Source organism: Lathamus discolor, chromosome 3, assembly GCF_037157495.1.
Source record: "Lathamus discolor isolate bLatDis1 chromosome 3, bLatDis1.hap1, whole genome shotgun sequence".
NCBI lineage: Eukaryota > Metazoa > Chordata > Aves > Psittaciformes > Psittacidae > Lathamus > Lathamus discolor.
The window spans coordinates 92,308,473-92,324,681 of NC_088886.1; the positions used below are offsets into that span (position 1 = coordinate 92,308,473).

The following is a 16,209-nucleotide window of genomic DNA, read 5'->3' on the forward strand; positions in this document are numbered from 1 at the left end:
ACCATAAACTCCAACTTACCAGTTGGGCTATCAGTTTATACACAGGCATAATTAAGGACAGAATCTGGCTCTTCAAGAATAAACTTCCATAGGTAAGTAAGCTTTTTCTCTGTTTGCTTTCTTGGTTGAGACTGTCAACCTATATTTTACTTGTAATTGAGAAAGTTTGATACAAAAGTAACTGACACTATTTGCTGTCACTAACTGCACAGTATTTTTTCTGTAAATGCAGGGCATCACCACTTCCTGATGCTTGGTGAAGTCTTAGGGAGCTCTATTCATACCAACTGGAAGCACCTTCTGTTGAAGTGATTATAGACAATTAAAACCTGAGATTCCTTGGTTATACAATTCCATTTTGTAAAATATGGTCTTCTAGCCTCAGGAATTCCAGTCTGTGAAAACCTAAGGCTGTTAGTGTGTCTTTCAGCTTGAAACTCTGCACAAACTTGCTAAGCGCAGAGAACAGCATGAGAACTTTCCATAAAACATAGGGACAAAAATGTTGTCAAACTATTTATATGAAAGTTTAGAATGTGGTTTGGAAGGTTTCATCATCATGACTACACATGGGTTTTTGGAAGAGAAGACATCTACTCCAGGAGTTAAAACACCTACTGAAAAGTATCAGCAGTTGAAATCAGAATTTTGCCTCAAATCTTAAATACACAGTGTGTATAGTGTTCTTTGTCCTCTGAATAAAAGCTAAAACAATTACCTTCTGTTCTAGTTCATTCTTCCTGTAGTTGATGGTGATGGAATAGTAATGTCTGTTCAGTCCATGAATTAGTGCCTGTAAAATTCAGGGGAAAGTTTACACAAAAAATTATCCCCACTGAAATGAAGAAATATTAGAAGGGAAGAGTTAATTTAAATATAGCCATCTTCAAACATCACTTAAATAAAAACCACGAAGAAATAAATACACAGAGACTATAAGTAGGTATTCAGTAAATATACCTGTTCCTATTTCTCGTCAGTCTCTGACAGTTATACTTTCTATTTCTAAACCACATATTTTTTCACACAGTAACAACTATCATAGGAAGAAGTGGTAACTGCCTGCAAACATTTGACCGATACATATGCACGAACATATTTCTCTCAAATCCTTCCTCTCTCAATAAATTTGGTTATCACTTCTATTAAAATAAGGCTCTTTCTTCTACAAACAAAGGAATGGTGGCTATCTATTTACAACAATTTAACTTAATTCCCAACTTAATTCTCCAAGGTACAATACAAAGAGCACCTGAAATGGTGATTAAACATGTCAAGTATTGGTTAGATTATGTGCATCAAATTAACCTTGGGTAGTAAAGCTAATTCTATTTTTGAACTTTCGATAAGAAAAAAAAAAAAAAAAAAATTAAAATCCCACCAAACCTCTCTCATTATAATTATGCCCTTTACAAATTTGGCCTTAAACTCTTAAACTCGTACATCACAATCTGATTGAATGAGATTAGGTTAAGTGACACCTACCTGTGTTATCTTCTATTTTGCTCATGTGCATTACATTATTTATTATGTGCATTTATGACTTCAGGGCGAGTTGGATTAATATTTGGGGGATGTGGCAGCTTAAGAAAATTCTATCGTAAATCATCACATCTAAAACTATTTATTTTTCATATAAAATTTTGCACATGAAGTATACATTTAGAAATGAGATATGATAAATCATACATCAAATATGCAGAATTAGTGATATTGTTTATATTTAAATCATTGCACCTATTTATGTTTAAATATATTCTTTAGAGCTATACAGAATGAACGTGTATTTGCATCTTATGCAACTTAATATTTCAGCATTCCAAAATTATCTGTATGAAAGCTGAAAATGTTCTCATACATACATTTTAAACACATTTCTTTTGCAGACACATATACAAAGATACAAAGCTACTTTAAGGGTTACATTTATGAGAACCAGCAGTTCCAGGTTACCATTACTTGTGCCACTTACTGTAATTAAAATTGTAAAATACAGAGTTTATCATCAATAAAGTAATTTATGGCTGAAACTATTAGCAGTAAGTAGTTACACTGCCATCTTCTTACCCCACTCAAAATGAGGTTTTGGGGTTTGTGCTTAAATTCAGTTGTAGATATTTAGGGAGTTTTCCACAATTCCTAAAATTTCACAAACGTCTTTGTCTTCCCCAACTGTACTCTCTCTTCTGCCTCCTCTTCTGAAACCACTCCTTAAAACAGTGGACAAATGCAAAAGCTAAGCAACTATTCCACTTCAAACCTGAAGAGCAGTTGTAGTTTAGCCACTGCAACAGGTTAAATGAAAGCCCACAGAACACTTTAAAGCAAAGCTTGTTCTTCATAGGGTTTTTTTTTTTTTTCAAATGAAAAACATCATTCCAAAAAGCATTTCAAATCACATGCACAAAGAGCAAGTAATAAACCTGCTGATAAGGGAACCCAGAAACACCCCCCCCCAAACAAAAAACCAAACAAAAAACCCCCAAAACCAGAAAAAGGCATGAATTCAAACCATGTACTATTCTTATTCCTGAGATTTTAATTAATGTCTTAAAATCCCTGCTCCCAGCCCAGCTGAAATCAATATTAAGTTTGCTGCTGACCCCAACTGGGTCAGAATTTTATTCATAACCTTAGAATAAAAGCAAAACAAAACTGCAAGAGCCCTTACAGACTTAAGAACAGAGTTTCATTCTAAACTGTGATTTTTAAGCTTAACACTGCCAAACTGAGAAAAACCCCACACAAACAAAAAATACCCACTCTAACAACAGAAACCCAAAAATTGCATGGCCAAAATGTCACACTGTAGGAACAGCGATCTTAAAATAATGAAGTTAAAACAATACTGCAGGGGTTTACAAAGGAGATCATTACACACAGCCCAGAGAAGCTCAGTTAGAAAAGCCCTGAAACATGCAAGCATGGGCTTGTCTATATCCAATCAAGAGTATTAGCTGCTTATTTCATACTCATGATAGTTTGCAGTTTTTACTGATTCAAAAATCAAAAGTAAAACACAACCACCTCCTGAAGCAGACACTCTTTAACTATCTGATTTTTTTGGTTAGCATTTTTATAAATAGTAAAGGGTTTCAATGCATTAGTAATAAAAACAACTGATCTTTTGTAAGACAGGGATATGGTGATTTAGTAATTCCCAAAAGATGACTCTATTACAGCAGAAATTCAGCCCTTATTTCAGTTCTACTATGACTAGCGTAGGGTCTTTTTCTTAGCTACTTATCTAAGAAATATTACTTGTATTGTTCAAATAATGGATCAAAAGAGCAGGAACTGGGCTTCACGGTTTCAAGTATACATGCATTTTAGTATGAAAAAAAAAGTTTTCTGGAGAGAAAATAGGAAAAAAATTCCAACACTGAGGCAGAAGAATGACACAGTAGCATTAATCATTCCAGAGAATACTGTGCTTCAGGACAGAAGCTATTTCTCAAAATAACGATTTCCTTTGTTGAAGACCAACATTTTTGTCTTACTAGTGAAAGTCAACTTCAGAAACCAAACTTTGAATATTTAAGTTTCACAAATGCTTGCAAAGAAATATAAGACAACATACTCAAAAGAAACATTACAGTTGAAGCTGATCAAACATCCTATTTCCCCAATGAAGCTCCTACTCCACCATGTTTTCAGCAAATTACTGCATTATGTAAAAATCAGAGATTAATTATTTAAGACAAAATACAAGGTTAAATCTAGATTACATATGAAGCAAGAACCAGTATAAGCATACAGCAGAAAGACAAGATTATTAATGATGAGGGAACTTTTTCTATAATTTGCTTCAGAATAATTTACCTCTAGAAAAGCCAAGATGTTCATAAGCAGCAATTTTAAATTGCAGCACTGAAACGAGTACCTATATTGTGTCACATAACATGACATCAATTGTCACTTTTAAAAGTCTGCATTTCCATAAATCTGTACTTTAACCTTTGCTGTATATACTTATACATACATTCACACTTAGGTAGCTAATTTAGGGCTCAATTTTAAACCCTTCACATATACAACTCCATTGATGAATCACATCAATTATAAATGCATGCTGAAAAATGCTAGAGAGAGAAAAATAAACAATTTGTATCTTACTGGTTTTAGATACTTTTCCCCAAAACTGTGGAATTAATCTTGCAATTTACAGGACTATCAACACTAGGTTTACCTGGATAGATGGCTTGTTTAAGTGACCCAGATTTGAAGTTGTTTGTCTTGGTTCATGTCCCAAGACCATCATATTAGCATTGATCAGTCTGAAGGCATCAATAACAACCTGTAAAAAACAAGATGTCAAGTCAATTCTTCTTAGAAAATGCAACTAATAGTGCCAAGCAACAGTGGACAAGGCACAGTCAACTCTCATCTGGTTTTGGCCTTTATCCAGAAAATCATTTAATTATAATATTAATAAAAAAGAGCCTCCTGCCGGCTATGCTATCAGCACAGTACACTACCTTGTATTGTACGGTGACACCAATTATTACCTTTTCCACAGAGCTGTAAGTTTTATATACATGGTATCATCATATAACATGGAATTTTTCTGTATGCTTACTCTAAGCTTCAACGGTATGCATATGTTTGTCACCTAAATCTTACCCAATCAAAATGAATGACAGAGAGAGACTAAAACTGAAAGTGAGCACAAGCTAAGGGACCAAGTCTAAAGCCCAGTCCTGTCACATCAATTATACTACCACAATACTTGAAATGACAACAAAATTATAGCCAGCAAGGAACTTGCCCCATGTATTCCCTTCTAGTCAGATGCTTTTTGCTTCTTGTGACTACGAAAGGGTCTATAAACTGTCTGATGGATTAAAAAGTCCTTGTCAGTGTCATGCTCAGGAGTAAAAAACAGAGTAAAAGTAAACCAAGGTCATTTATGATTTAAAGGTACACAGTAGGTAATATTCGGTGCTATTTCAGTGCAAATAAAATAAAACCATCACTTTTTTTTATTGTCCTGTGCTGAATTTTTCCATGAAAATCTTTGGGAATAGGACTTCATGGCCCCACACAATAAAACCCATACCCCTATCCAAGACCTGTGAGATGAAACAGAACTGAGAACATACCAACAACATACCCAAACCCACCCTTACTGGGTACCTGCCATTACAGGTTCGTAATCTTAAGATAAATTTTCTTGCTTAGGGCTCAGTGTTTCAACTGGACAAGTGCACATACAGCCTTGTACATCCACAGAAATAGGACAGGCATCTTGTCTGCATATGTTTGAAGAGTTATTCCAGTTCATTAAGCCAAATACTTTAAATCTCATTTTAAAATCTTCTATAATCATTACTATTCCCTTCCTCTTCATAATATGGGTTAGACACTAACAGATGCATTTATATGGCTGGTTTGGTATTTTGAGGAATTAGACCTGAATCAATTCTTTTATGTTGAACAAACAAATCACTGATGCTGAAAGGTGGCAGAGAAAGCTAGAGTCTCCACTTTGTTCTAGCATTTTCCTCTCCATTTACACCAATATAACTAAACACATATGCAATTTGGTAGGATTACAACATAAATATTGAAGTCATTCATGTGGAAGTAAGGTTAATTGGCAAGTGTTTATAGCAAAAGAAATTATCCAAGCATAAATTGCAAAAGACTAATAACTTATCACCTGTTGTATTTACTTCTGAGACCCAACCATTTCAGTTGTGTTGACTCAATGCCACTAAGGGCTATTGCCTAGACCCTCAGCTGATTGGCCAGACCCATCTGCATATGTCACATCTTAAAACCGCATGCATAAAATGTACCAAATAATCTTCTTCATTAAAAATGTTAGGTTGTGACCCAATTACAGTGAGTTAACAGTGACTTTTCTTTCTGAACAATAATAAAACCAAAACACTATTCAGATTTAATATGCAGCCACAGCATGCCATCTGATACTAATGCTATAAAAAAATAATTAAATTTGAAGAAAGCTTAATTCTCAAAAAAATCTGAGTTTCTATATATTTATACATTTTTTTGTGGTAACATACAAAGCAATTCTATTTTTTCCTTTTTTTTTTTTTTTTTATTGCTAGTAGATTTTTCTCTGTCTCCAAAACACTTCTGACAAGCTTTTCTATGTGTCTGTCTGTGTTCCATTTTAACCAGATGCTCTAATTTATGAGCACCTGGAAATGCCCAAGTGCAACAAACAGGCAGGATAAATTAAAAAGTCAAGCAAAGCAAAAAAATTCCACATCACAAGTTCTCCAGAGATTATCTAAATAAAGGGAAAAAAAGCCAAGCAAGTAAAAATTTATCCTGAAGAGCAAGGAACATGAACTTGGCAGTATACTATTATGACAAGTAGCTGCTTTATAACTTACTAGCGGCCATGTCTCTAGATCTGAGTCTAACTGACAGAACTTCACTATATAAATGTTGAGCTTATCCAAGAACAAATGCCATTGTCCAGCATGGATTTGTTTTGAGACTTGAGTCATGACTTGAGTCATAAAAACTACATAAAAATTAATAATAAAAAAAGTTGGGTTTGATAATAAATTCAACATTGCAGTTGGTGCTCTCAAGGTTATGTTTGAATAAATTTCACATTAAAATATGAGAACTAGCTGCTAAAATATTTCTGAGTGATACTGAATATTACTCTAGCATCTTAGTTCTGACTAAAAGTAATTTTTGCTATGCTTCAGGTACTATCTGTGTGGAAAAGGACTGTTTGGTCTATCAGTCCTCCTGAAGGAATGAAATGCAAGTATTTCCTAAGTAGAACAAATATCAATCTAACAGAAAGTGGTATGAAAAATTAAAATCACAAATATTAAGCTTTAAAAATGGATGAAATTGCGATTTCTACAATCTCAGAGGAGTACAAAAAGTAAGCGTGTGAATTATATTTCTCGTCTCAGTCGCACTGTGACAACCAATGGTAACCAAATACTTTAACTACACTAAGATTAAAGGAATTTGCTGCTATCACTATAGCAACCATCTTAAAGAAACTAACATGCTCAACAACCTGGCGACTAAATTTAGAGCTAACACGCAATAAAAACATAAATACAACAATAAATCCTACATATTCTTATGAAATGCATTAGGTTTTTTCACAGTGAGCACAGATCAGTCCCTGTTTTAGAGGATTATCTCAAAATAAATAGACTCATTAATGTCCAGTGTACTAATGAGCAATGGGTGAAGTAGGTGTTAATTATGCCACAGTAAGATTCAAGAAAAAAGCCCTGGTGAGCACTTGGAGGTGTGTACAAGTCAAAGTCTCCTCTCCGTGTTTGTGCATTTTGAAGTACAGCATGATGCAATCAGATGACAGCAACATGGGTACCCTGTATTCTACAACGGAAACTTTAGACACAGTATTTTGAACAAAAAAATCCTTCCAAGGATTAATTAAAAGCAGCACAAAATGCTACTCAGTTACTTAAATTCTTGTTGTAAGTCAGTATTTGTCATCCAAAAATTTTAAGCTTTCATGGCACTTAAATTGCCTAACGCAGCATGCTCTGTTTTAGTGAAAACTACAGGTTCCAAGCTTCATGCTAAATTCCCTTTCTGTAAAAACATTAAAAAGTTAAACAAAAGTCTATGCCATTGGGATATTTTCCAGAAATATGAAGGTAGAGATTTTCTTTTCCAAATTCACTTCCGCAGTGCAACTCTTTCACCACTCTGACCATTTAATTTTTCCTAGTATAAGTGTCTTCAGACTTTTCAGAGGTCATTTCCACAGCAGACAGCTTATAACAAAACCATTAGCAGTTTGGCTAGCTTAAGGAAACCTCTTACTTTCCTTTTTTGTTTATTATCACTGCATGAATCTGCAGCATATGAGAGTTTATAATTTCTCAGGCTTGTTAAATTCATGTTAAAGGTCTGTTTTCTTGTTGAATAAATTTTGTTCATATAATGCTGCCTATTTCATATACTGAGTCTTTAATAGCACCTTTGGTCTATGCGCAACTCACAGATCAAAACAGAGGACTAAAATAGGGGTTGATGATGCTATTTACATGTGTGATTCCTGCTGTCTTCTTGTTAGTAGCTTTAATATAATAGAAGACCTTGTCTGTTTTGTAATTAACACATCTTTACTGGAGAGATATTTGGAAGTGATTGCTGTGAATATACTGGTTAGTAAAATAAACACAATCACACACCACTTTCTGTTATCAGACAAATTTGTGAATTGTACACATTATACTCCAGATCAACAAACTGTGATATAACAGCCAAGTAGAAGACACATTTATATAACCCTTTATTTTTCTGAAAATATGTATTCAATCTGACCTTGCAAATATAATTAGCTTGTGGGATGTGTGGATTTCAGTACCATGGATGCTTTACTAATTGCAGCTCTTGGAAATAGATACTAAATATTTGGAAGCTGCCAATACAAAATAAAAACTGCATCTTTTTGTACATCTGTCTTAGCTTCAAAAAGCATAATAATCTAAAAAGACAATAAGTATACAGCAAATTCTTAAGCATTTCCCTGGGGTCAACAACCCACAGGAGAGCCTGCATAATATATTTTTAGAAACAAAACTTACAATTATCTGCAGTGTATTTAATAAATTTGAGGATAGCTATAATTAATATGATACATAGTTATTCCAATCTAGGACAAGCACTGGATGCCACAATTGCTAACTAGATAAAAATCTGGCTTTTTCTAGTCTATACATAGTTATTAAGAATAATGGCTTGATTAAAATTTAGGATGCTTAGTATCCACACTTATTTTAGCTGCTTCTGAGAAAGTGAATGCCATATAAATATTAACACGTTTTCTAAAACAGTCTTCATAAATTTGTGGGGTATTTAAAAAAAAACAAAACAAAACAAAAAGAGAAAGAATTTCAAGAGTACTTTACAGACTTAATTCTTACATGCCACCAATATCAAATCTACCAACAATATTGAAAGAAGCAGTCCTGTTGTGCAAGACCCGCTTGTTTCAATGGTAAACTTCAGTTAGAAATAAGTCAGCCTTTTTTTTTTTTGTTTAAATTTAAAGCATTTCTAACATCAATATTTTTTCCAGTGAAGAATCTGTGACATATGGTGACTATCTTTAAAAATGTATTGTGTCCCTGGAATTCAAATAGCAATGTATTGTTTATGCCATATGTTTATGAACAAACATACCAGTGCTTAAAGACAATTCTGTGAAGGATATGATGTGGTTATGCCAGGTGTGGCAAAAGAAGTAATGTCCCATCTAAAATCTCTTTTATCACCTGCAACTGACCTGTTATCAACTGCTTAGTTTGTTTCTGGATTCTTTAAAAATGAAATGGAACATGTGACCTGAGAAGTGCAGCTTGGCTTTATGACCATTTCGTTATTTATGCTGCCATGCACTGTTAGACAACTACAAGTGAAGAACATCTTCTGTCCCCTGTAAGCCCACAACATAAAAAATTCAAAGAAATCTTACTTTTTATGCCATTTCCAATGAAAAGCACTAAGAACTGAAACTGACTCATGCCAAATGCATATCACTGAATTGCTGTGATTGTGAGTTTGAAGTTTGCAACATGGAAATTATTTATAAAATGTCAATTTTAGCTCCGGAAAATATATTCCTAGGAGTATGTGCATTTTCCTTTTCCATCCTTAGAGAATTGCTTACTTGTGGTCAAATCTGCAATACAACTTCAATATCCATACTGGGAGGAGAGAGAACTACAGTATAATACATTTATTTTGACAAGTGAGTGCATGCATCCATAACTCTCAAGTAGCAAAACTACAAGTTTTAAAGCTATATGCCTTAATGAAGATAAATGGACTATTCTACATCCACCACAGCAAAAGGAAATTAAACATTTAATACTTTTCAGCAAGAAGTCTTCTTGGAACTTTTTTTGTCTCAAGAAAGGGCATGAACTGAAGTAACCTATGCAAATTTTTGGTAGGTCAACATACATCACTTAATTGGATCCCAGCAAGTTCAAAAGATGTTCCCTAGCAAATTTTAGAACAGCAGCACTGATGTTAACAGTTTTGGCATCCCAGAAAAAATTACTAATATGCAAAATGTTATTCTGAATTTGTGCAAATCTATTAAAAAAAAAGAAAAAAAGAAAAGCTGATTTTCAAACAAAGCAGTAACAAACCAGTAGTACATAGGAGTATTGAACTGTTTTACTACTGCCATAGTTTGTGCCTAGGTTTAGAAAAACACATCCTGAACTGAAAACACTGTAGTGCAGATGCAATTAGTCTCTTACAAATGTGATTCTTCAGGAAAAAAAAAAGAGCATCAGTCCTTATTGAACCAACAGTAATCAAACCCAGCACACACATATTTACTTCCTTCTTCTCCAAATCAGTCTTCTATTGAAACTCATTTTTTGCCTAGATCAAGTCAGGATGTTTCTCCCTCTGATATACAGGTTACTGCACCAAATGCTCTGTTCAGTCACCATTTAGAAATATCACAGTACTGTAACAGTATCTAAATATACTAGACATTATACAAATGTACAGAAATGTACCCTTGAAATTCTAGCCAAAATTCCATATTGTAAAGTTATCTTCTCCATTTTTGAATTTTCCCTTTACAATAGAAAAGTGTTAGCATGTCCAGTTTTAATAATAGAAGTTGTTCCAGGCATAAAATACTCCAACATAAAATTGTAGGTATCACATGTTTTAAAACACATTTTCTTGTAAAATATTATCTGCATAATAATTCACAATAAAAAGACACGTCTCCAAAGCAATAGTGGCGAAATAGTCAATTTACTGGTTTGTTAACACTTTCAAACTGTACCTCAATGACTGTTGAATTGACTTGTGTCTGGGGAAGATTTATTAAGACAAAGGTTACTAAGACAAATGCATGAAGTGGGGAGAGGAGTTTGGTATATAAAGAAAATCTTGTTAGGTGGCTCAAATCTACTCACAAACTTAATTTTTAGTGGGCTATCTTAAATGCCAAATTTCAGGGATGACACACCAGTCTCTCCACACATCTCAAGGATTGCTCTTTTTCCCTGTCTTAAAAAAGTCACCATCTCCTCCAATCCTGCGGTTAATTCAAACAAACAAGGGAGAAGGACGGGTTCAAAGCAGTATTGCTAATGAAAGAGTGAAGGTCTGAAAATGTGGCATCTTTCAGAAAACTAGCGTAAGACATGTTCAGCTGAAGAATATTCTTGAGGCTAGATGGCAATTCCAATATTCACAGTAGTAATTGTTAGATGTCTGCTTTTGGTTTCAGTCTTTTAGACTGTCAAGTTATAGAACCATTCACCATACCTATTGTCTTTGTAAGCTGGGAGGATTTGCAACACAAAACCTGTTTTGGAAAAGGAGTTAGTTTGCCTTTCCCCACAGCCAGCAAGTCGAGATAATGTAGTGTATAGAAACTGGAATGTAAATGTAGCAGGAGATCTCAAAACTATTTACAAAGCACTATTCTTTGGTCAGCACTCAACAAAATGACCATCTATATTACTCTAGAGAATTAAAAACTGAAATCAGGTATTAACAAAACCATATTGCTCATATACACATATATACAACTACTTAAACACAGGTTGTCACCTAGATTTGGAAGTATCAATGGGCAAAAAAAGAGGAAGAGAAGTGTTTTATGGAACAGGTCTCCAGAGCTGGTCATCCGGCAGATGAAAAACAAAGTTCTGCTCAGCCACTGATTTTTCAGTGGCATTTTATCCTATGCCTACCTAAATTCTGTCCCTTGTGAAAAATGGACAAAATCTCATTAGCACAGTAAGAATTAAAAATACGCTGGAATGCTACATTTCAAAGTACAGTATTTGAGACACCATACTTTTATGACAGGTGTAGACTGCTTTACCATTCTAAACAGAAATTTAAATACTTGAAGATATTTTTCTTTGTTAACATCTTAAGGTACTTTGAGATCTTCGTCTTGCTCAGGATGACCTTGGCTTTGGACAAACACACCTTTGCTACGGACATCTAGCAGCAACTCCACTAACCTCTCTTCTCCTCAGCTCTTTATTTGTACAGGAAGGATAAAGTATCTTTCTCACCAGACAATAGCTATTTTAGGACAAATAATACTTTATCTCCCTTTTTTATTTTTTTAAACATACATTGTAACTGTCCCTCTTTGGGACTTCCAGGAGCATCATAAGAACATTTTTTTCACACTTTAAAAATGAGTAAAGGAACAAATGATAAAGTTCATCACATTTGTTACTCCTTTTAGAACAAAATTCTAAAGATCTCATAAATTGAACAAAAGAAAGCAATTTAGAACTTCCACTGAAAAGAAACTGCTTGAACAAAATGGTTTCAGACTACAGCCCACATTCTGGCTCATCTATGAAGTATCAAACCTTCAATTCCAGAAGAGATTACCTAAGTGAGGTGGTCTGAACTCTGTTGACACTATCCATGCAGTGGACTAGGCCCACAAAGTTGGACTACACTCTCTTGAAATCATTTACAACTGGAATTATATTGATTCAGTTGGCTACCCAAACACACATGTTTTTCTCATTGTATCCTCTGAATGAGGGTAAAATAAGGATAAAATACCACTGTAAAAACCTTTTAATCAAAGTGGCAGGATATGGCTTAGGCACAAGATAAAGATGCATAGCAGATTTGCTTTAATCAGTCAGAAGGTGATTAACATGCAAAGTAGAATTTATAAAAAATTATCAGAAAGACAAGTCTTTTCCTCAGCAACCAAAAGCAAAACCAAAAAACCCCAGATCTTCCTACAAATAATTCTGACAGTGCCTTGCTAGAAAAAAGTATGGTATAATGGACATTAAATTTTTCTGTGTGAATAAGAGATTGTGCTACATATCCTACAAAACACCACAAGCTCCAATAAACTACTCAGATGCACAAAATGGACTTGTGAAAAATTTGGATATTTTACTAATCTTTATGCCAGCAATTATTAATCAAGGGCAATCAGTGAACTGCCTCAGAAAACCAAACTGGTTCAAATGGTGACTCCATTATAATAAAGATTTAAATTTTAAAGCAGTTAAAAAAAAAAAACCACCAAAAACCCCCAAATAACCGCATTTTTTCTTACTGCCTGTGGAGTTAAAGACACTATGTTACAGTAAGTTTAGTGTAGTTATATTTTCCTTAAGAGGTGAGGAACAGCTGTTAAGTTAAAGTCCAAAAAAAATTTATTTTTAGTTTTTGGCAAAGGTATGTAGCTCTCTGTACAGACATCTCAAAATGTATGTGGGAAATAAATATGAAATGTCAATATTTAGCTTACTGCAGATCTTTAATGAAATTACTGCTTCTGCGGAATATTCTAAATGTGAATTACAACTTCCAATGCACAGACTGGAACACTGGAGGGAATAAAAGAAAGATTTATTAGTAAGTACAAGATGAAGCAACAGCTAAGCCAGGTTGCCCCACTGGCTATATTTCAGCATGTTTTGCTTTGACTTCATTCACAGAAATCAAACAGCTAAACAAAAAAAAAAAACCAAAGATTTTTCTCTCTGGGTTCTGATAACATTGACCTTCAGTTAAAATTCACTGATCTGTTGTTAGTTTATTTCACAGACCGCTAGTACATTGTTAGCCTAAAAATTGCTATATGTGGTACAGAGTCATGAAAAAGCATACTGCATGTGCAAGAATATGTATGGAAAGTAATAAGATCAGTATTTAGAACTACTTGTCCTTCATGTGTCCTACTATAATTATGCAATAATATCATAGTCTTAAAATGGCCATTAAAGCAGCTGGCATTTAATCCACAGATCTATAAGAGGGTTTTATTTTTATATAAGAATTTTATATGACTTTTTTTCTCATTTGCTTTAGTAAGACATAAAATAACTTCTGTTCTTTTGTTTGTTTGTTTGTTAACTGATAAGAATTGTATGTATTCTAATTTTTAAATTACAATCATGCATCATCATCCCTAGGTGTTTGGAACACGTGTCTAGATGAGGACAGCTAACAAGTTAAGTTTTCACTTTCTACCAGTAACAGGGCAAACTGCTTTTTAATGCTTTAGCCAGTCAAAGTGAGCCTGAGGTTTCTCATCAGAATTCATTTCAACTTCCTGACACATGAAAATAACCTCTGCCCTGGTTATTCTTCACTAGCACAGCCATGGCTGCTTCACTGACTATAAGCCATAGCAATTTATACGGGCATGGACCTGCCCCAAGGCAGGTTTAAAATTAGCTAATGTGTTATTTTGGAATTTGTTTTTAAATACATCTAATCTCAGTCAAAACACACCATATTAAAATCTTCTATGCCACATGTTCACTATAATTTTTTTGCCAGACAGTTATGCTAGTAAAAGGTATAATGAGGAATGATCTTGGACTCAATAGCTACATACATGAGCAAAAGCCCACCAGTATAGTGGCAACTGCACCAGCAAAATTACCTCTGCAAGCAGTTCTGCTTTTGTTGGCACTGAGAAAAAGCAGGTAATTCCCTGAAATCACCTTGGCTTGAGTTGCCTAACATACAAAGAGGCACTGGAGGCCATACTGAGGCATCAATGCACATGAAGCAGACAAACCCAACCTAAGAAATCCCCTTGTGCTCTAATGTATCTGTTCTCTCAGTTAATTTAAAATCAAAATAGGTTTTAATATCTGTGATCTTGCCAACCAGGATCATAAATCATACATATTCCATAGCCTAATCTCACTCCCCAAATCATGATATTAATTAGTAGTGGAATTCATAATTTGGGGATTCCTTCTATTTCAAAGCTTTTAAGGATGCGCTTGCCAGAAAAATGACAGATGTAAACTTTCTTTTTTTTAACGTGAAACCTGAGACTATAATTTAATCTGACTGTAGCAGCTAGACATGTATGAAAAACAAACATTACAAGACTTCCAGTTGTCTCAAGTACTGTCACCAATGACATAAGAGCTGTAATCGAGAAATGTTTAGATGGACAAGAATTTATTCGCATTCAAAATAAACACACAAAAGATTATTTGCTTGAAGAGAACAAAGACCCTCGAAGATGACATCTGTGTCAAACAACAGTAGCAAAAAAAATTATTAAAAAAATATAAAAAGCATTTAGCGTCCAAGCATGGTATAACAGTAGTATGACTTACCGGGAGGTTTTTCTCCTTAAAGGATTTAATAGCTATTTAGGTCTAAATTAATTATTAGTGTAGACCTGAAAATTGTATTTTGACAAACTAAAGAGAATCCTATTTCAACATTTCCGCTGGAGTGGGAAAATAAGAAAAAGCAAAAGGAAAAAAGTTGTAGAAAAAGTCAGGAGCAATTAAATATTCTACTGTTTGGTCTCCCTGCAACCCCCTTAAAACAAGCTAAATTTTTTTCTAGTCATTATGCAATTTAAAAGGGATCAAAACTGATTCAGATGTCTAATAGCTTCCAAACAACTAGAAGCTATTAATTTTTTATTTCCTATTACATAAACAACTTTGCTATGAAAATCAGAATTAGAAAAAACCCAACTGAAAATGCAACTGTAGCTTCTGAATATTCTATTATGAAATAAAGGGAACCCTTAGTGAAATTGTTTGGTAGCTTTAATATGATCTGTCTCACAGGAAATATGATACTACAGCTTTAGAGAAGATGAACACTTCCTTTTAAAATATTTATAAATTTACATTAATATCATCCATACATACCATGACGCACTTCAATAATTATTCTACAATACAATGGGAGTGCATGCTCAAACAAAACACCTCAGCAGTATTTTAAAGCAGTAAACCACCTAGCCAATTTCTGTACGTTCTGTAGCTTTTCTAATCCACTCTCCCTGTGGTTGAGCAAAATCGAATTGCCTCTCACATTTGCAGACAGCTCTGTGAAGGTGATAATAGAGCTGCTCCCTGCTGTCATGAGGCAGGAAATAGGAAAATGGCATATGGGGCTAGAAAGAAATAAAAAGAGAACTAAACAAGAACAAAAGAGATTTCAACAAAGGACAACTATAACCCAATATGCTTTGCAAGTTAATCTCTTTTCATTATCATTTAACATACTTAATCATTCATCTGCACACTTCTCAAAAACTCAAATGCTTGAAATCAAGTCTTCTGTAAAGTTTTATTTCGCAAAACATTTGGAATAGAAATGATACTAAAAGCCATCATATGCAATGCTTATAAATCAATGCCTTCTTAGTGCCCATGATAAGGGGCTGGACCTATTCCAATCTGCTAGCAA

General features: G+C 34.1%; 1 protein-coding gene across 1 annotated transcript in view; it reads right to left on the reverse strand.

Annotated features, from left to right (window-relative positions):
* The window catches only part of PSMD14 (proteasome 26S subunit, non-ATPase 14), a 48,554-nt gene that overhangs the window by 6,105 nt on the left and 26,240 nt on the right, over positions 1 to 16,209 (reverse strand). Inside the window, exons 8-9 of the mRNA XM_065670588.1 lie at positions 4,190 to 4,297; positions 719 to 793 (exon numbers count right to left, since the gene is read on the reverse strand). Coding sequence (XP_065526660.1) covers positions 719 to 793; positions 4,190 to 4,297 — 183 coding nt within the window. The remainder of the gene's footprint in view (positions 1 to 718; positions 794 to 4,189; positions 4,298 to 16,209) is intronic.